This window comes from Montipora capricornis, chromosome 10 (assembly GCF_036669925.1).
Source record: "Montipora capricornis isolate CH-2021 chromosome 10, ASM3666992v2, whole genome shotgun sequence".
In the NCBI taxonomy this organism is placed as follows: domain Eukaryota; kingdom Metazoa; phylum Cnidaria; class Anthozoa; order Scleractinia; family Acroporidae; genus Montipora; species Montipora capricornis.
In genome coordinates this window covers 7,526,782-7,548,031 of record NC_090892.1, presented here as the reverse complement: position 1 = coordinate 7,548,031, position 21,250 = coordinate 7,526,782, and the positions used below count along the sequence as shown (strand labels likewise).

At 39.4% G+C, this 21,250-nt stretch overlaps 3 protein-coding genes across 7 annotated transcripts in view; 2 read left to right on the top strand and 1 right to left on the bottom strand.

The window, feature by feature from the left end:
- LOC138022335 (uncharacterized) overlaps nucleotides 1-21,250 on the top strand; it is a 230,625-nt gene that overhangs the window by 163,082 nt on the left and 46,293 nt on the right. The gene's annotated exons all lie outside the window — the stretch shown is intronic.
- On the bottom strand, nucleotides 343-13,360 carry LOC138020029 (cingulin-like). 4 transcript variants are annotated; one of them, XM_068867018.1, is made up of 4 exons: nucleotides 13,181-13,360; nucleotides 3,855-4,186; nucleotides 2,604-2,726; nucleotides 343-1,271 (listed from the first exon to the last, which is right to left on the bottom strand). In XM_068867018.1, exons 2-4 carry the CDS (start codon nucleotides 4,177-4,179, stop codon nucleotides 508-510), a joined length of 1,212 nt encoding a protein of 403 aa, XP_068723119.1. In that variant the 5' UTR covers nucleotides 4,180-4,186; nucleotides 13,181-13,360; the 3' UTR covers nucleotides 343-507. The 4 variants fall into 4 exon arrangements, with proteins under 4 accessions (XP_068723119.1, XP_068723118.1, XP_068723120.1 ...); XM_068867017.1 differs by having other exon boundaries at nucleotides 3,855-4,189; nucleotides 13,181-13,359; XM_068867019.1 differs by lacking the exon at nucleotides 13,181-13,360 and adding an exon at nucleotides 7,576-7,791 and having other exon boundaries at nucleotides 3,855-4,189.
- Nucleotides 13,673-21,250, top strand: part of LOC138019247 (dihydropyrimidinase-like) — a 25,022-nt gene continuing 17,444 nt past the window's right edge. The window contains exons 1-6 of one of the 2 annotated variants that reach the window (XM_068865972.1): nucleotides 13,673-13,803; nucleotides 16,050-16,144; nucleotides 17,916-17,989; nucleotides 18,153-18,263; nucleotides 20,707-20,784; nucleotides 21,017-21,103. In XM_068865972.1, coding sequence (XP_068722073.1) covers nucleotides 13,789-13,803; nucleotides 16,050-16,144; nucleotides 17,916-17,989; nucleotides 18,153-18,263; nucleotides 20,707-20,784; nucleotides 21,017-21,103 — 460 coding nt within the window. In that variant the 5' untranslated portion in view covers nucleotides 13,673-13,788. The remainder of the gene's footprint in view (nucleotides 13,804-16,049; nucleotides 16,145-17,915; nucleotides 17,990-18,152; nucleotides 18,264-20,706; nucleotides 20,785-21,016; nucleotides 21,104-21,250) is intronic. The other variant, XM_068865973.1, reaches the window with a different exon arrangement.

Below are 21,250 nucleotides of genomic sequence, written 5' to 3'. Positions count from 1 at the left end.
ATTATTATTATTATTATTATTATTATTATTATTATTATTATTATTATTATTATTATAAAGACGTCTTTGCGTCAAAGGTAAAGGTAATAGTATTATGCTGTCACGTGTTACCCTCGTAAAAATGAGGACCTATACTATAGGTCCTCATTTTCACGAGGGTAACACGTGACAGTCAGCTAGAGTTACTGTTAAACTTGTGGCCCTCGGTGAGCACCTTTAAAAGCCGTTTGCATTATGGATTGGGGCTAGGATTATTAAAGGATTAGGGCCTTGAGATCCCCTGGTCCAAGAACGGCTATTCTGTATACTCCTTAGGACGTTGTTGAACTAGTGAATTTTAACTCGGGGTATTTAATTTATTCTCTCTAAACTGTCAAAACCATTTTAATTACAAACATTTCAAAGGCTAAACGATGATTTCCTACCTCTAGCAAATGTCTTTAAAGTCTTTTCACTGCCTACACGTGCAGAAGGATTTATCTTTTGTCAAGTTTATACTTCAAATGATTATTCTGTTACCAGAAGTGAAAAGATCCAATTAACAAAATAACACCATAACGCAAATAAATCTACCCCGTAATACTCCTTCACGGGTATGGAAGGCAGCCTCATACTACTAGAAACCAAGAGAAAGTGAAACAGGAAGCCAAGTGCGAGGAAGGCGAAGAAAAATACAATGATATTGCGACAACCATAGAAAATCAAACCGCAAGCACGATTTAGCTCGGAATTGACTTTTTTAAGTTTCAATTTCTTATCTTCGTTAGAGCTTATTGGGTTTTTTTCACGGACTTTTTTGCTTAATAAAGCCATTTTCTCTTTTTCTAATTCCATTGAAGATTCAGTGGTGGTAGAGTGACAGTCATTAGGGTTCAATTTTTTTTCCAGTAACCGCTGGCCTTCCGTCAGTCGATCGATATCCTGGCAAACCTTTTCAAACTGGGCAAATTGTTGTTCCATCTGGTCTTTTATCATATCAATTTCTTGATTCAAGCATTCCGAATAGTCTGCAATGGCATGAACGTGTTTGGCTACTGTCTCGAATGAGTGATTTCTTCCACAATTGCAAGGAACAACACTACATTTTCTGCTCACTCTTTTGGTTAGCTCTTTGTTCCGTTCAATTTCTCCCACAAGTTCGAATTCCCTTTCCGTCAGAAGCTTTTGCAGACCGTAGTTTTGTTGGCGCAGTCTTGAATTTTCTTGTTCCAACTCACACTTGACTCCATCTAGCTCGACCCATTTGTTTTCGATTCGCAACATACCCAGTCCTGCAGAGAAGAAGAGCAAGAACTTTTAAGTTCTTTAATCTTTTAAGAAAAGTTATTGTACGAGAGTGAAGGGGGTTTTAGTGATGCGCAAACTGAACCAATTTATACTAATTTGGCGTATGCAAGACGTAAAGTAAAGTGTAAATCATAGTTACCGGTATATTTAAAGTAAAGAGGGAACTCGTGTTGAAGCTTGTGGGGCCGTGTATAGAACGCTGTATATTGAAAATGACAAACTCGTGGATGTTTAAGAGGCAGCAGTAGATATTAGGGACCTTTAGCAAAGACGACGACGACGGCTTCGAGAACGTTGACTAAGAATATTATTTTCCGTCATTGTAATAATTTTGCGATTACTCAAAGTCGATAGGCATGGAAAGTATGTGTGCACATTCCAGAAATAAAATTGGTAAGAACGGTGTGGATATTTAGAGAGAAAATTTAAAATTCATCGTCAGGTGCTCTCGTCCTCCACATGAGCTCAAATTTGATCATTTCACGTCGTTGTCAAGACGAGAAAGGCAAAAAATGTGTCACACTGCAAAACGCACGTGCAGGGCGTGCAGAACTATTGTTTTTGCTAATAATTAAAACCTATTGTTTTGTGGCGTTCTCGTAGCCGTCGTCGTCGTCCTTAGGGAGCTTTAGGAACGACAACGGCGACGGCAACGAGAACGTCACAAATCTGCATATTTAGTAAGCAAAAACAATAGCTTTGCACACTCTGCACGTGCATTTTTCTTTTTTGTCTATTTCTTTGCCGTCGTCTGCAAAACAACAACGTGAAATGGCCAAATTTGAGGTCTTTTGGACAACGTCAGCACTTGGAGATAAATTTTAGTTTTCTCCCCTAAATTAAGCGCCTCCTGAGGGACTGCTACACCTTTGTCATATTAAAAAGCTTGGAATAGTTTCGAAGTGATTCCAATAACGCGAATTTATGTTCTTGAGTTCGATTCCCGGATCTCGCATCCTTGTTTCGACTTCTTTCCTTTCCGTGTAGCTAAGTAGCTTTAAATACCCGTAAAACGGAGCACTGATGGGGAGGAGAGAGTAAAATGAGGGCACAGTCGACCTCAGGTTTGTCAGTTGAATTACTGTTACGAGTTATCGACGTTAAATATGGTTGCTTTACTTTACTTACTTTACTTTACTTTAAGTGCAAGGATTACGTCTATCAGCATCTTTCGTCTATAAGCCGCATTTTAAACATGCATTTCTTTCAGCATCTGTACTGTCGTGATATTCAACCAAGCATACACCCGTATTATTACATAACTAGACTTAGAAGAGGGACATGCTTTGAAATATTTACTTCTCGTGAATACTGACCTTGATTTACCCACATTCCTGTCCACCAGACAAACAGAGCTACTCTCTTCACCAATCCAAGGGTGCATTTCCTGGGAAAGGCGAGAATATAGTTCGCCAAAGTCTGTTCTTCGTTTAGAGGCCCTGAAAAATATCATCAAATGATCTAAGAGCTGGCAAGAGACAAGGCTAAAGGTGTATCGTTTCCATGAATCCTGATGAAGGTATGCGCAAGAATAATATCCTCTAATCGCTGAAAAAAGACTCCGATTCTGGGCGCGATGGAAGTACGAGAATTCCGCAGTGTTCTTTATTCACAAAGGTTTATTCACTCAGATGAAATCATCAGGCAGACGTCGCGACCATTATTTTTGGTCAAGAGATCAACAGTTTTTCTGCAATAATCATAACCATTACAATTTTCTTAAATTTGATTGGTGCATTAAACTACTTTATTTTGCACTAATTATTGCGTGGGGTTGAAATGGGACAGGGAAATCGGACATTTGGCTGTAATCGGATACCTGAAATCGGACGGTTAGATCAGCCAATCATATTAAATTGCCCTCAGCTTAATCCACCAACCACAAAATGTATCACAATAACCATAACAACAACCACTTACCCTACCAAACTGGGGATTTTCCAAAATGGACAAATTTGTAACTTTAGACAGTGAAAAAGGAGACTCAGTGCATTAATTTTGTTTTCTCGGAAATTGTAATGGTTATGATTAATTGGGAACAGGACTTCGTGTCGTCCAATTTGTTCTTTATTCATACTACATCGTAGACACTCTTGTTCTTCGGCCATTTCAACTTGAGTAAAAATAACAAACAAACTACGGTTATAAACATAACGAGACAAGGCATGTACGTAATAAATGAAAATAAACAGACCTAGTTAAGTCTGCTTGAAAAAATATAAATGGCCAGTAGGTTTTTTAATTTTCATTTACTTTTTCAATGTCATTACTTTCCTTATTTGGTATATTAGTCTTCGTGTTTAAATTCAATTGTACTTTAGGTAACCGTTACTTCTGAAGATGTATGTTGGAGCATTCGAAACGTCAAGTTCATAAAAAGTTTTACAACATGCCTTGTCTCGTTGTGTTTATAACCGCAGTTTGTTTGTTATTTTTAATCATACTCGTAATAATGACAAATCAAATTCCCGCTACGAGGTCGTCCGATTTTGTTAATCACTCGCGTGATAACATACCAAATTGGACTCCACTCAATCCTATTACCATTATTAATTTTTGGTAAATACCTGTCTGGTGGCTTTGGACTTGTTTAGATTCTCTTTCAGACGAGAAACGTGCTGCCCTCGCGATTTCTTCGCGTTTAAGTTCCTTTAGTTCTCTCTGCAGTGCCCTATTGAGATCGACAGCTCTGTCCCTCTCTTCCTTCAGGTAACTAGAAGTGATTCGTTGATCTTCCAGAGAATGTTCCAACAATTTAAGTTTTGATTTAAGCATTTGTAAACCGTGCCCACCATTGCTTGATTCACTATTGGGATGTTTGCTTAGTTCTTCGATCTTTCCAGCATTCTCTGGTCCTTCGCTGTCTTCACTCATGAAAGAACTCTCTTCCATGTTTAGTCTTCTAAAATGAAATGCGACTTAATAACTTAGAGAATCCTTGGAAAACAAATTTTTAAAGACCGCGAAGCAAAACGGTCGTCTGTACGACTCGTCACAATCACGGAGCGTATCATATTGCGCAATAGGATGCTACTAGCGCGCGCAGGAGCTCGCGCAGAAATATTTGCGAGCAATAGGTAGATAGCAGCCACGTCTATGAGAACGACATAAAACAACAGGTCTATTGAGCAAAAACACTAGCTTCGCACGCCGCGTGCGTAGGTTTCATATTTCGACACATTTCACTGCCGTCCTCGTCATGATAAAACGGCGCGAAATGACCAAATTTTTGATCGGTAAATTTTCAATTTTTCTCTCCGAACATCCACACCGTTCATACCAGTTTTATTCCGCGAATATTCATTCATATTTTCCATGTGGAACGACTAAGTGGAAAATGAAAATAGAATTCAAACTTAAGCGTCAGCTCACGCAGTCCTCTAAACAGGACTTGAAATTTGGTTCACGGCGTTGTTTAACTGTGGTCGACCAATAAATAAAGCTCACACCGACAGAGCGCGCAAAGCTATTGTTTCTGGACCTTAGCACGCAGGCATCAATATGCTTTACAACGGGTAAAAAACGTATCCTCCTGGCGCGTGGGTTGTTCAAAAGATTGATAACGCTATCCATCGGATAAATCACTATCCAGCGGATAAACATTAGTAAATCCAATTCAGTTCTCCAAGGATAGTGATTTTATTTTATCCAGTGGATAGTGCTATCCATCTTTTGAACAACTGGGCCTGCAATTCTGGCCCCAGTTGTTGAAAACGTGGACAACGTTATCCATCGGAAAAATCACTATACATTGGATAGTGCAATTGGTTTTGCTATGACTTATCATCCACTCTATATTCAGTGATTTATCCGGGGGATAGTGCCATCCATCGTTTGAACAGCTGGGGAAGGACGACACATGTCTGGCGTTTTGAAGCAACAAGGATAATAAATTGACATTAATAAGCATTATTTTATTACTATTAGTATATTGTACATATTTGGTCTTTTTATTAATTGTAAATATGTATATTAGTAATGCAGGTCCACATCAGCCAATGGCTGCCAGTTTTTTTAACCTGCAAGACCAAATAAAGTATGTATGTATGTGTATGTATATGCTTCACTTTAGTAGGTGTTTGACATTGTAATATGAATCTCCGTAAAGCGAAGGATTTCTAACTTCTATTCTAAACATTCCGGCGGTCAATCGAACGCACCCTAAATCAGCTTTGCACGCTCTGCACGTGCATTTTTAGTTTTTGTACATTTCTTTCACGTTTTCGGCAACTTGCGACGTGAAACGACCAATTCTCAAGTTTTGCGGAGAACGTGAACAGAAGATAGCGAATTTGAATTTTCTGTCGTACATTCAATATCCGCACCTCCTAATCCAGTTCCTGGAAAGTTACACTAGTTTTTAGAAGTTAGACAAATCGACAAAACGATGAAAAAGATTAATAAACCTGAACATGCAATTTTAAATGACGTTTTTGTTTGAGAAACCATGAAGGCTACGGCGTCAAAAACGTCACTTCAAAATACAAGTTTGAGCTGTTTTAAGTATTTTATGATTATATTATACAATATGGGCGAAGTGTCCCATAACTGGATTGGTACGGATGGATTTGAAGTAAAGAGTGAGACTAAAAGATTCACTGCAGTTTGTCCACGTTGTCGTCAAAACCTTCAATTTGGTCATTTCACGTAGTAGTTTTGACGAGTACGGAAGAATGTCCAAAAATGCGTGCCGCACGCGCAACACGATCATTTTGGTTAATTCAACCAATAATATTACTACTTTTTGTTGGCGTTATCGTTACCGTAGCCGTCGTCGTTTCTTAAACTCCCTAACGTTGTTAGAGAGGCATTAGAAAAGACAACAAAGACAACGTCAAAGAACCAGATTGCTATTGAATATAAAAGGAGAAATAATCGTGCTGCATGTGCATGCAGCACGCATGCATTTTGGTACATTTCTTTCTGCAAAACACTCTGCAAAACAGCAACATAAAATGACAAAATTTAAGATTTTGGAGACAATGTTAGCATACAACGAAGAATCGTCCATTTTCTATCTTTGTTTGTAAGACCGTCCGGGCTAATTCAGTTATTAGGAGGTAAGCCGATATGATAAAGGTAAAAGAATTGTGACATGACCCTTCTAGCGTTAACCCTTCGTCAGAGCGAATATTGGAAATAGCTGTTAAGGCCGCTGCACACTAGGCGATTTTTTTGTCGTAGAGCTGCAGAACTTTTTTCCGATAAAAATCAGCTGAGAATTGGTCGGGCCACCGCCTTGCCACACAATGGCCGATTTTGTGTCGCGACTTACTGCGCCAAGGCTTGGGCGCCGACTCATCCAAAAGCTTGCTACAAGCTTGTCCTCTTTTTCAGGTGTTCACTTCTCAAAAAATCTGTTCGATCTCCGCCGTGTTGGAAAGACGCTTGCTCACGTGACTCTTATGACACTTCCTGGTTCGTCGCAGCGCGCGCGAGGCCCGACAAAAAATCTTGGCCCACCGCACACTTGCCGACAAGGCCCGACAAGACCTTTTGAGATCTAGCACTGTCAGATGCTGTCCGACAAGCCGCGCTCTTGTTGCAGACTTGTATGAATACACCGCACACTAGCCGGCAAGTAAAGGTTTTTCGTCGGCCGACAAACAATCGACTACTGTGCTCCGGCCTTTAGTTCCTTATGTTGGAGAAGAAGGATCGAGCTGCGCCAATGGTGAAACCATGATGCAGGAATACACGAATATATTGAAAAGCGTTCATTGATTCCACTCGAGATTTTCGCGGAACTCTGCGTCACCTTGGTGTAGTTATAGGCCAAAATTTGACATGCGGAACGGATACGATAACTTCATGTAGGAGGGAGACGTAAATCCAATTAAAGTTTTTTAAACTTATTCTGACTTGTTGCGGCGAAAAGAGTGGTTAGGAAGATTAAAATGGCGTGCAGTTGGTTTCGACGCGCCTATGTCGTTTATAGCGAGCGAGCGGTCTGCTAGTTTTTTTCCCTCTTTCACCTACGTAGATCTTTCTTCGGAGTGTACAAGTTATTGAACAGACTGACAGTTTGGAGAAATTTATGTAGAGCAGTCGGTGATATTGACGGATCGTTTCGGTCCTAAGATTTTGTTTACGTTTCAGTTCACAAATTTCAGTCTCTTACGGTGGTTAATTTATATTACCTCATTTTTACCAACTCGTTTGGTACACGTTTCGTGTTTCTTTTTCCAACGACGCGAAATTAACCCCCTCCTACACGTCAATCATAGAGTAGTTCGGTTATATCGCTCAACGAGAACAAGATGGAATGAATATTCGCTATATACTTACGACAGAGCAGAGATATCTTGCTGTGGCGTTTTCGTTGGGGTTGCTCGAACTGGCTCCCCAATTGACAACTTGTTCACCAACCATAATGCTCTACGTTTTGGGGCGTTCTTTACATAAACACAATGCAAGGTGTTTCCTCTTGGGACTGTGCCATGCTCCGCTGAACTGAATAATTATTCAATGTTCTTTTGGGAAGAGCCCAAGAAAACGCACTGAGTTATGGGTTGGTAAAGTGATAAATTTACTGGTGGAGGCGGCCTTATACAGGTAATTGGACATCTTAAATTACAAAAGGATTACCAATATGACAGCGAATACATGTATGTCAAGTTTTTGGCACAATCACATAGCAATGACCCTTTTTAGGGGGGTTGTGAGGGGGCAGGGTGTGAGTGGAGGGAAGATGAAGCCATTTTCTTCTGAGAATTTCTTCGCAATAATTCTTTTTTTTCTTTTTGATATAACCGTCTTTTTTCTGTTCGATTGCATGGCACAATTTTCTTCTCCTTAAACGTTCCTTGTGCAAGAATTTGCAATGGCCCGATTAGCTTCCGTAAGGAAGCAACTGGGAACAATAGGCCTTAATCAAACTGCAGTCATGTTGAGTCCCGAGGGATTGAAAACTTTTGTTTTTGCGCACCGAAACTCGTTCCAAAACATTTCAACTCGAATCTCGGGGTACGAAATCTATTGTCTATGGCCAATATACCCTGCGAGCAGAGGCCCTTCGATCTTCCTAGATAAGTCGGGAAGAGGAAGGGACCTCTGCCAGCCGGCTCGACATTTCGTGTTGAGCATGCGTTAAAAATTCAAACGTAACGTATTCGGGAGTCAGTTACGCCTGACTAGTAACCGCAAAACCACAAAACCAAAACAAACAGTAACGGATATTTTCGAACAACTCTGGCAAACACACGACAACCAAGGAATCATTTCCTCAAGATAGTTCAAGTTTTTAAATTGCCATTTTAATTTTTACTGAAAAAATTAATAGGTTTCTCAATTCTGGTAAACTAGCTTCTGTAACCGACATACGGAAAAATTCTCATGGGAATTTAGACAGTTTAAAAATTGTCACGCTGTTGTAAATTTAAAAAATATTGATGACGCGTGGCGATTGATCATGCGCACAAATAAAAAAAAACAGGTTTGGCAAGTTGAAACTGGACTGACTCATCCATTTCTTTGGATGAGCGGCAAATCAAAGAAAGTCGAGCCGGCTGGCAGAGGTCCCTTCCTCTTCCCGACTTATCTAGGAAGATCGAAGGGCCTCTGCTCGCAGGGTATGGCCAATATGGCCGCCGCGCGAATAAGTCCCATAAAGAACATGCACATTGCGACGACTTCCATGTTGGTTGGTTGGTGGGTGGGTGGGTGGGTGGGTGGGTTTATTCCACCTACTGCATAGGTCTGAATTACAGATGGGGTCAGCACAGTACTATATTATTTTTCTCGAACCAAACAAGGAGCGTTTTCGTTCAGTAAGTACTCGATGGTATTTCGTGTCTACTTGATCTCGGTCTAAGATTACGTTGAGTGGGACAGAGTCTACTTCTGGTCAGATTGTGAAGTGGGCTGTCGTGACTTTTGTTTCGGCTTAAAGCTTTAAGCATGATGACTGCTGATCACGTCACGTGAATGAAAAGGCTCCGTGATCCTACTGGTAAACGTTAGATCAAATAATTAATGATTTGACTGTTCTATAGGAAAATGATGAATATAAAATCAAGAGCGGATAAGAACCACTCTACGTTGAATCGGCTCTTCTTTTTATATTAAGAGCAGGAAACTCATACTTAAGTTACTATTGGGAGGGGGCCCGGGGGAAGCTAATGCAAGTGGGTGACTATTCCCATTGAACTGATTACTCTCCTTATTGAAATTAACATATACATGTAGCCCCCCTCCCCCCCCCCCCCCCTCCTTTCCAACATGAAAGGAAGAAAAAAAAACACGCCACCCATTATTTTTCATAAGACCTTCCCACTCTAAATAGTAAGCTGTCTATTAAGTAATGATTAAGTAATCTACCGAAAGAGATTGGTGATACAGGTGTGTTTTTCGTCAAAACGGAAAGTGGAGCACGATTTGTTGTCTTCTGTCACTAATGGAGGGTGTAAACTGCAGGTTGAAGGTTAGGGTTTCAAGATTTTACCATAGCTGAAACAATTCAAACCCTTCCTAAAGCTAACATTAGGCCTAGACGCTATGGTTTAGATAATGTTTAAGCCTAAGGTTAGCATTTTTTGTAAAGGTTTGGGTTGTTTCATTTATGGTAAGACAATGACCTTCAACCTGCACTTTACATCCCTGTAACAGACCCAGTGAAACTCGACCCAGCGGGTTTTTTTTTGCTGTGCCCGGCAAAAATTTAGCCTGCCCGGTACCTGGTAAAACCTTTAATTTTACCCGGCCATTTTGTAGCTTCCCCGGTGCGATTTTTACATAGTTTTACCCAGCATACATAATTTTGGTATGTCTGAAAAAGGCGAAACAGCGTTCTGATAGAAGAAGTAGAAAACAATTTATTTTTTGGTTTATTTTTGAAAGAAAAAGGAAAGAGAAACACAAACTTACATGCAGAGCCTCCCATATGGACATCGTCACGCAATCTTTCCCCAGAACAATATAACTTTACGATGCATTATCCTGGTTACAGTTCTATTTTTACTTTATTTTTACTCATAACTGCATACAGTTCGCAACACACCAGACTGTAAATGGCGGGAAGTGGCCCTGGTTTCTGAATGGTTAAGGTGTCTTATCATGGAAATAAGAACTTACACCGGTGCTGTTTCACGCACAGCAGAGGGATTTTACGAAACTCTTTTGAATGGGGTGCAATATTTGTCAAACTATTTTGAGTACACCCGAAAGGAAAGTCTTCTGAGACAAGTCCAAGTTAAGACTCTTGGTACAAGATTGATTGCCGTTTTTTTCTTTTGGCTATATATCTGAGAAGAGTTCAGGCAATAACCTAACCTTTCTGCAGTTTTCCAAACGTGTGGCAACTGAGGCTTTCCACTTCATCATCCAAGCCGTTACCACAGGCAGCACTGTGTGTCAAAACTGACGTCAGTGTCAGGCGAACGAGGCCGGATGCCGAGGTGTTCTCTACGTACATGCATGCTACTACTGTAGGCCTTGAGGAAAACGAGTGCTTTTCAGAAGCGCTAACAATGTGGACAATGTTTCAACAAAGACATGAAAATCGCTTCACAACTGAGGACTCGCGGAAAGTACAGGCGAACTTAAAACATGGAAGGTCGGAAAGTGACCCAGCTTTGTTGAGAAAGCAGCTACACATTGGGACAATGACGTTTTGTCGAGCGAGGGTATGTGAGCATGCTTAGGGGGAGAGAAAACGAAGCTAAATAAGGGGAATTCGCAATGCTACCAAATCCAGGCCCGTGAAAACATTGAGAGATTTCCGGAAAAGAAAGTGTGGAACTCCTCCGACCATCATTGGCCAGTATGCGACCAGGCGTCCTTTACATGTTGCACCAATAGAGGATTGCATATTTTCACCGTGAATCAACGAGTCCCCATAAAGACGCTGTGCTTGTAGATTCTATCCATGCAGATGTTTCAACTGATTCCAGCAGTAATAGACCAAATTGGCTAACTCGTTGTTGTACCCAATTCAAATCTCCCTGGGTTAAACTTTTTTGTGTATTTGTATGCATTATAACGTAGCATTCATATTTAAATTAGGAGCAGTCGTGGCTCAGTTGGCTAGTGCACTGCTTTCGGAGCGAGAGGTCCCGGGTTCGATCCTCGGTGACTTAAACGTCTGTTTCGACTTTCCTCTGATCCGTGTAGCTATAGCTTTAAATATCCGTAAAACGGAGCACTGACAGACGGGTAAAGGGCGCACCGTCGGCTTCCATTTATACCAGCCTCGTAGCTGAAGGAACTACCGACGTTAAATAAAGTTACTTTACCTTTACCTAAATGATATGGAAATACCTGGAACAAAACGTTTTATTCCCAAAGGGTTTGAATTGGGTACAACATTAACGAAGGTAGCCGATTTTGTTGAAATTGTAGGGGTAGTCGCCTTAATTTCGTAAATTATTTATATTTTGAGAGTCGCTCATTCTTTACATGTATCACTGAGAAGTCTAGGTCCACGATCTTGAGTCCGTGGGAACGTTCTGGTTGAAACTGCTAGAGATGGTAGTGATGGTGACAGCATTTGCTTTTCCGTTGATCCAAGCTGGAAGAATTCCTCCAAGGGATATGCGCATGTGTTTTGGGATGAAAACGACAATGAAGTGACTGTGTCATTGGCAGAGGCTGTTACGATGGCGGAAACGAAATTGTTGATGTCAAAAGAAACGTAAAATGACAACAAAATTCTGGAGATAGCAGAGCAATTTGAAGATTTCGTCAAGCCAGCAATGCAGTCAAATAAACTGAATAAAGATGAGGCCGAGGAAAGCCAGATAGACAGAAGACACAGAGGATGAAACTTGGGAGAACGAGGCTTAAGAAATCTTGGTCTAACAAGATCGAAGGAAACGAAGAGGTAGAGGAAACAGTTGCTGCGGCATAATTGCATGCCTACGATGAACATTATGGCCATTTCCGACCGTCTCTCGCGCTGTTATCAGAGGGGTGAGTAATCCATAAAAGTTTTAAAACTGTTTTAATTTTTTTTAAATGTTGCTTTAACTTTGTTCAGAGGGTTGACTAGAGTATTATAAACGGTAATTTCAAAAAACGGTAAACAATTGAAAAACCCAGTGGAGAATTAGGCAGCCCAGTGGAAAATTTACCGGCCCGTTTGCGTTTTATCCGAAGATCGTAAATGCCACTGGTTCTGTTACAGAGGGGTGTGTATTACTAACACCTGAGATTATTTGAACCGAAGCAAGGAAACGTAAAGGGCTTTTTTGTCACAGGGCACTGCCATCTAAGCAAGTGACTGAAAACCTATCCAGAATCTTGAACACTTATAACCATAAAGGCAAGATTTGCAAGTAAACAGATAAAGTATTATCATTTGATGTCTTTTTCCTTCTTTTTCATTGGCCGAGAGCCCACAATGTGACCTGCAAATGACTGCCTACAGATAAGTGTTTAATCTCGTCCCCAGAGTCTTTCTGCGCACGATTGAAGAAACGGTCAAACGATGAAGGGAACGACGACTGGGAACGAGATTGATAAATGTTTTGCTGCAAATAATATTCTGCTCATGCGCAATTGAAACTACGCTCTTGTGTGAAAATAGCCGTTCGCTTTCCCGAGCTTTCAGAAAGTGATTTAACTTTGGAGTGTGAAAAACAAACTCAGGCATCGAATGACAAAACAGTTATTGAACCCGGGATCGGTTATCGCAAAATATCGTGATTTGTCAGTGTCCCGCAGATCAATTATTTGTCTCAGCCTTCGGCGGCAAACAATTGATCTGCTCGCCACTGACAAATCACGATATTTTGCTCAACCTCGCCTACTAATTGTTATATGTGTAACAGAGTGTGTAAGCATTGCGAAAAACAAAAAAAATGTGATCACCCAGCAATATTTTGCTCATTTTACCTCCAACAGGCGATTAAGTATTCAATCATTTCAATTAAAACGTTAAAAAAATATCCATTACCTTAACGAAGCAGGAACATGTCTACAAATCACACATTTTCTGACTTTTTTCTTTCCCTTATAAGTGGAGACGAGGAAATAATGATCAGTCAACGACGAGATGTTGTCAGCATCAACGAGTCACACGATGTAAAATTCGCTTCTAGATTTGCGACCTTGCAGCCAGTAAATTGAAAATATTTGGAAACACTCGTGATTCGAATGCGTCCATCAGAGATATTCTTGTCCTTTGTTCACAGTCCAGTCCAGAGTCTACTTCAGACGTCCACGTGTTTGAAATCAAAATGTTATATTAGTTCTCGAAGAAAACTGTATAAACTTATGAATCTTTTCTTTTGTGTGCCGAGTGGAACATAAAGTTAGAAAGTGATTCGGACTTATGACCTTTCTGAACTAATTAACTGAGGCTGTCCACGAGAGTACCACTGCTTTAATTTTTGTGAGTGAGGTGCTGTGGTTTTGTTTGTCACGTAATAAAGTCGAAGCGTGACGGAAATGCTACCATCTTATGCTGTCCCACAATGCTACGCACTCAGTAACTACAAAACGCTTTAGACATCTTCAACTTCAAAACTTCGGATATTTGCAGTCATTATAAGCTCTCTGAAAATGGCTTCTGCAATGGTAAGCTAACATTTATTGACACTTGTAATCAAAGAATTACCTTAAAGAGCTATATAGGGAGATAAAATCGCGGAATATAAGATCTCGATTTACAGAGCTGAAGCGGGACGCTTTGCTGGTATCTTTTTGAAGACAAGCTTTTGCAAATCCAGATCGTGGTAGCCTCATGTTTTGTCTCTTGAACTTTGATACAATTATTTGATTTTTATCGTACGGCATCCAAATAAGATGTGGTTAACATAACTCTCCTCTCCCGCAACAACTTTGAATACCTCTGTTGTAAACAACGATCTAAACCTCTCTGTATACAAAAATTTGGTTTATCAACGGAGTTGATAATGTAAATTGACCACCGTACAGAGATTCTAAAAGCTGACGTTTCGAGCGTTAGCCCTTCGTCAGAGCGAATCCAACGAAGGGCTAACGCTCGAAACGTCAGCTTTTAGAATCTCTGTACGGTGGTCAATTTACATTATCAACTCCGTTGATAAACCAAATTTTTGTATACTACTTCCCCACCGACGCAGCACCACAGTTTCTTTAGAAACTACCCCTTCATCTAAACCTCTCTGTAGACTTGCAAAGGGTGAACTTTAATTATCATTACAGAAAAAAAAAAATTAGTCATTCGACCCTGAATGGTACGTGTTCATTCTTCATCCGTTTGCGAGAATTTATTATTTTATCTTTGGAATTGTTTTGCTTTTAAAACTTTGACTTTGCACATTTCAGGTGCTGTCATGAATCTCGTACGTACGAATTAATTATTTAGAAAACAATGTTTATTGTTCTCTCCACTTAAGATGGAAGCGCTGCTTTTAAAAATCTTATTCGCGGCTTGGCGAATTTGATTTTTTTTTGACGTTCTGTTGTTTACCTTGTTGAGATTTTATGTGTGTTGAGAGTTAAGATAGAAAGATTAATATTATTAGTTTACGTTTAAGTAAGATAACAATTTTAACTTGTATCACCATGAACTTACAAAAGTGGCGTCTTTCATCATAAATATTCAAAACGCCCAGGCTTTGTTTGACTTCTCTGATTAATGCGTCTGATTAGCGCTTTGAGAGCTTTACAAGTGCTACATGTGTAATAAAGCAATTAGGCACCGTTTTCCGCTTTTGCTAAATCCGTCAAATGTGACATGTGCTATCTATTTATGTATGCATCAAATCACCAATATAACTTTCTCATCGGAATATAGATATTGTATTCACTGTTAAGATGACAGGTGATTGCCATTGTGCAAATATTAGGCTTCTAAATAATGAAATAAAAAACACTAGAACCATGTTGCTTTTGAGATATTCTATAGATCTTCATTTATCTGTAAATTAGAGTATGGAAAAAGGTATCAAGTTTATCTTTTTATTTAAAAACGCAAAACTATGTATCTCTGTAAAACCAGGAAATGAGCAAGTTCTCCTAACATACAATGTATGCAATATTGTTATGATTACATGTATTTTATGGAGTTTAGATGAAGTCAAAATATACTGTATCGCCCCATCTCTTTTAATTTTAGATCTGTCATAATTTAGACTCTTTTACAATCTGGCAAAAACAAAAAAACAAAAAAGAGCATTATTTGCTTGCTTTTATTCCCAGAGGAGAAGCATAGCTGCAATTTCTTAGTTTTACCTTTAAGTGGGATGTCACTTGCTGTTGTTACACTAATTATCACAGTGTGCATCATTTTATGCTCTATTCATTTGTAAAGTCTGTGTGTTGTCTATTAAACTTGCTGATAGGTTTGAGTATAATTTCATGATTTCAAGTAAATAATAATCAATAATTATTATATCATTCAATTGATGATAGTCAACAAGTACAAAATCCTGCATCACTTTTCTCTTTCTAGGAAATGACTTTCCATGAAGCACAAATTTATGCAAGTCATGTTACTTAGTACTACATAGTATATAACAAGTATGATATGAAAGAGTTCGAAGTGACATTCTTGGTGTGCATGATGCATACAGGAATATACACCTAATTACATATACAATAAGAGAGTGCACTGCAAAAGGTTTTGGGTGACGATTTTCTCAAAATTTCAGCCATATCTTGGGAAGTACAATGATCGTGTAATTGGCACCTTATACACTGTAGTGTAATTGTGATGCATTGTGTCACAATGAGAAACAAAGGGAAAAAGAATGTTTACAGTAAAGGGAAAATGTTTTGTCTAGAACTAGGGGCTATTAAAGAGTTAAGGTCATTCATGTGGATATTTTTTTCTACAGGCTCAGAAAGATCGCATCCTTATAAAGGGTGGCATTGTAGTCAATGATGATGAGATGGTTGAAGCAGATGTTTTTATTGAGAGTGGACTGATTAAGTAAGAATGTAACAGAAATTACAGTCAAGTGTGTTTATTATAAAGATGGTTAAAGTGGTAATAGTTTCTAAAGAAACTCTGCTGCTGCGTCGATGCGGAAGTGAAACACAAACTGGCCACCATAAAGAAATTCGAAAGGTGATGCTTTGCATGTTAGCCCTTCAAAAACACTTGAAACGTCAGCTTTCAAATTTATTTATGTTGTTCAGTTTTAGTACCATACGGTATCAACTCAGTTCAAATTGATGAACCCATCTCTGCTTAAAGCTGTAGGCAGAAAGAGGACTTGGGCAGAAGTTGTTTAATCCCAGTATTTCCTGTATTTCAAACATTGGTCTTGCTGTGCATTTCAGAATTTGCATTTTCAGAGTTTGATTGAGAGACTTTAATTTACTGTTTTCTTTTGGGCTAAGATAAAAAAGGAAAAAAAAAATTATGACATTGGAAACCGGGACTAAGGACAACACAAAGGCTGAATGTACAGTGTACCGGCTGGCTAGTTGCCATATTTATGTCAGAAAGGGTTTTCTCAGGGTGGTTCCCAAGCTCTCTCTTTTGTTTGCACGTGAAACTCTCGACAAATTCTTGTCAACTCTAGCTCTCATTTGGCCAACTGTCAATCATTCTTATCGACTCTCATGAGCTCTCAAGAGTTTCAACTCTTTATCAAGTCTCTCTCTCGTTTGACCATGCCTTAAGGATGGTGCCTACTAATTCAAAGGTATTTCTGCCTGGGTTCATGATGGAGGAAAAGTACATATGTAGATCTTAACAAGTGTTATTGAAATCCAAAAAGAAAATTGGGGGTAGCCACGCAGTAATTTTTTTGGAGATACACGTAATTCATGAATAAAAAGTTTTGAAATGCAAAGCAATGTATGGTGTTCTTTCTCAAATTGAAGCTTAATTGCCTCTCAAAAATGCATGGTTACCCCCAATTTTCCTTTTGGATAGCAAGAGTACCTACTAAGATCTACTTTCTCCGGATAGTTTTAAACGGCGCAAAATATCCCTGTATCAGTATGCATCGCCAATAGCAATCCCCAGTATCGCGAGATGCGCAGAACATTAAGTGCAATAACAATAGTAGGCACCATCCTAAAGTCTCACACCCAGGAGTCAATGGATTAATGGAGGAAACATAGTTTTTGACTGGTTAGGGTTAGGGTTGACTCCTCAGGTGCTCTTAGGACACATCCAGTTAACGAATAAAATCCTCTGGCTTTAGACAGAGTAAAATCTGTTAAGTCTCACTGCTAGGAGTCAATTGGTCAATAATGTTGACTCCTGTCACCATCACCCTATTGACGAGTGAAATTGTCTGGAATTACTGTAGGCACAGTAAAATGTACAAGTCTCACTCCGGGGAGGCAATGGGGAAGCAGGACATAGATGTTGAGGGGATGTGCATAATATTATAGAGGTTGTTAATCATTCAAACGTATGAAAAAAAAGTGATACATGAAATAATTATGTATAATGTATAATTTATCTTCATGTACACCAAGGCTGGATGTGTCCAAAACAAAATTAAGTGAAGCTATATCATGCTTCTGGAAACTATGTCATACAGTGTACATCAAAATTTTAGGATCCAAATATTCAATATTGCAAGTACAAATCTTCATCCTTGTTTGATGAGTGGCAAATGCCCCATTTTGAGTGCAAGCTGTGTGTGACTTGTCTAGTCTCTTTGCACATCCATTTTCTGACACCATGAATTTTAATTACTTTTTTTTACCCTGTTTTTTTTTCTTACTTCATTTTTCAGGGACGTGGGTAAAAATCTAGTTGTTCCCGGAGGGGCAAAAGTGATCAATGCACACAAAAAACTTGTTATTCCAGGTAACAAAACCTCACATCCTGTAACATTAATAATATTCATCAGCAACTTCAGTCTGTAATCGCTGATTGATCTTTGTGTTAAAATGGGAAAGATATATATAAAGCTTGCTTAATTAAATTTGTTCCATGATAATAATTATTTTTATGCCCAATTATTCTACAGGTGGAATTGATACTCACACACATATGCAGTTGCCATTCATGGGAACAGTATCAATTGATGACTTTTATACTGGAACGAGAGCAGCACTGGCTGGTGGCACTACCATGATCAGTGAGTTATAAGTGCACTATAGCCAGGATGTGGCATTTATGTGGCACAGATTCAACTGTATTCACATATTTGTTGTGTTTTCTTTAACACATTACACTGTACATGTAGGATTTCAATTCTCTTTCACATAAGTGACAGTGAGTGCATTCTTTATAGTTCTACATGTGACCTTCCACGGGAAAACGTACACTAACGTTTGCCCGTTAAACGGCTTAAAACTAACGGACGGTTAACGGATATTTAACGGTTTTGAAGATTGGTTTAACGTTTTTTACTAACGCTCTGACGGTTTGTGCTAACGCTCTAACGGTTTGTGCTAACGCTCTAACGGTTTGTGCCAACGCTCTAACGTTCTTTCCATCAGTTCTAACGTTCTGCCTTAGCGCTTTAACACCAAGTCTTAGTTCTAAGCTCGAAAGGCTGATCGATGACACCACAACGTAGTGAGCGATTACCGTTTATCGAACAAAGGCCATGGTTTGAAGTACTAGCACCATCGCGAGCTGGCCAAAACAAATCGGATGCACATTTCAGCGAGTTTTTTGCTTTAAGAATACTACGATGTAGACAGGCCACCAGAAACGATTGCGTGACTTTTAAAATACGATTCCGAAGAGGCGCGCCCATGGCGCCATAACTGCTGAATGCAACGAAGTCCGGATAAAAGTGGCTAATCTCGATATGTTTTGACCGTCGGACTCACAATGATGCGATGCATTACTAAATTGTGAATTTCTCACGGCATCCATTACTTCATTAGCTACTGTAGTTGCAAAGTAAAATACAACAAATGATTATTTTCATCCAAAGAAATGTAGCATTTCATGTTGTTTTCAAAGCCGAAGTAACGATAAATTCAAAGCGGTGCGTTCATAAGAGAGCTCTTTGCTATAAATACGATAAAAGAGTTCTGTATCATCAGTTAAGATGCCGAGGGGGCAAAAAAGCTCGCGAGAAACTCCAGGTGAGTGGTTAAGTTAAACAGATATTTTTCAGTTGAAATTTGGTAAGTCATGCATCATTCAATCACATTTAATTTGGCGTTCGCGCAGGATGGGTCTTCGATCTTTGGTCTTCGTTTTTGGAGTCTTTATTGTCCATTCTACCTATTAGCGTAGTTATTTCAGCTTGAAATCCATCCAAGACTCGAAGCGCTCAACCTCAAATAATATCGAAAACTCCAGCATTCCCAGCGCCAAGGATGCGTAGCAGGATTTTCGTATACCGGCTTTAGATACATGCTTGCAGCCGTCACGCCATGTGCTCCTCTCTGATTGGATGATGATTTCTTATTAGCCAATCACAGAGGAGCAAACGTTGTGACAGCTGCAAGCCGTCACACCAAACTCCAACTACGCTTCCTTGGAGTTCCGAATGCTTGATTTTTTCAATTTTATTTGAGGTCCAGCGCTTCGAGTTTTGGACGGATTTCAGATATAATGGCATGAAAGGAAACCTCTGGGTTTCAGCTTGCTTGGTGCGTGATTTGAAACCTGTACGATAGGAATTTGTTTGTGAGTTTCAGCTTGATTGGTGCGTGATTTGAAACCTGTACGATGCGAATTTGTCAGTGAAAATCGGCTTGGTGCTGGAGCGATCCGAAATCGAGCTTTCCACCCTTGTTTTACTATTGGTACGCAGAGGTGAACGTCGAACACAAACCCTTCATTTTTCTCGGTATTTTTAATTTTTTAAAAAGCGCTATACTACATGTAATTCTACTAAGTTGTAGAAGGACACGGCCGGTTTTCCCAAAGAGGGTCACATTTTTAAACGACGCTCTACGAATCCTCTGATCCGGAACAATCGATACAGATTATTAATTCACTTGCCAACAGAATCCAAGATTTGCCCAACGGATAAGGTTAATAACTATTATACATCTGACGTATGAGACTAACGCTCTAACGGACGAGGCTAAACCCCTAACGGACGAGGCTGACGCTCTGACGGATGAACCTAACGTTCTGACGGATAAGACTAACGTTCTAACGGATGAAGTTGACGCTCTGACGGTTTCATGTAAACTTCTAACGGACGGCTAACGGATATCTAACGCTTCGGTCAATTTAACGGTTTAGCGTTAGTGTACGTTTTCCCGTGGAAGGTCACACATGTACATGTACTGAGTTTGTGAACAGATGTTTCCATATGGTGTCATCAATAAATTTCCTTAGTTTACAATAAAGAGTAGTGAACAAGAATTTTTGCAAATGTACAGAAGTTACTCAAGCACATACAACGTACAATGTACAGTAGGACAAAGGTGGTGGCACAGTATGTTTGTTGGATCGTCTTAGAGAGGATTTTAACAGACTATTGCTTAAGAACTTAGTGATAGAGATAATTATAATTTTCAATATACTGTTACAGTAGCATAAAAAATAAATAAATTATTATGTAGTGCACATGCTTGTGATGATGCAATTTCGTTTGAATGCAGTTGACTTTGTGATACCCAAGAAGGGGGAATCCCTGATAGAGGCATATGAAACATGGAGGAAATGGGCTGACGAGAAAGGTATGATAAGATTAACAATAATTGTTATAATTTATTATTCCATGAGTGCTTATTGAATATGAGATGGTAAATAGCGAACAAAGCACGTAGCACTGAGTTGGCTATAACCAGTCTCGTATCCAACAAGCGTGAATGGTTATAATTGAGTGAACCAATGTCTATTTGTATAATTATGCCGCCCTTCAGTGTGATTCCAATAAAAGAAATCGATCGCTATAATAATTGTTTGCAGTTTGCTGTGATTATGCCTTTCACATGGCCGTCACTTGGTGGAGTGAAGAGGTTGGTGAGGAGATGGAGACATGTGTTAAAGAAAAAGGTTAGTCACTGTAAACGCAGAATTCAATTGTGTTTTTACCACATTTTGACGTTATCTGTGATCTATTACTGAACAGACACACGGCAACATGGAATATATTTGTTAACTACATTTGTATACAATCATGTTCCCATGGATGTACAGCTG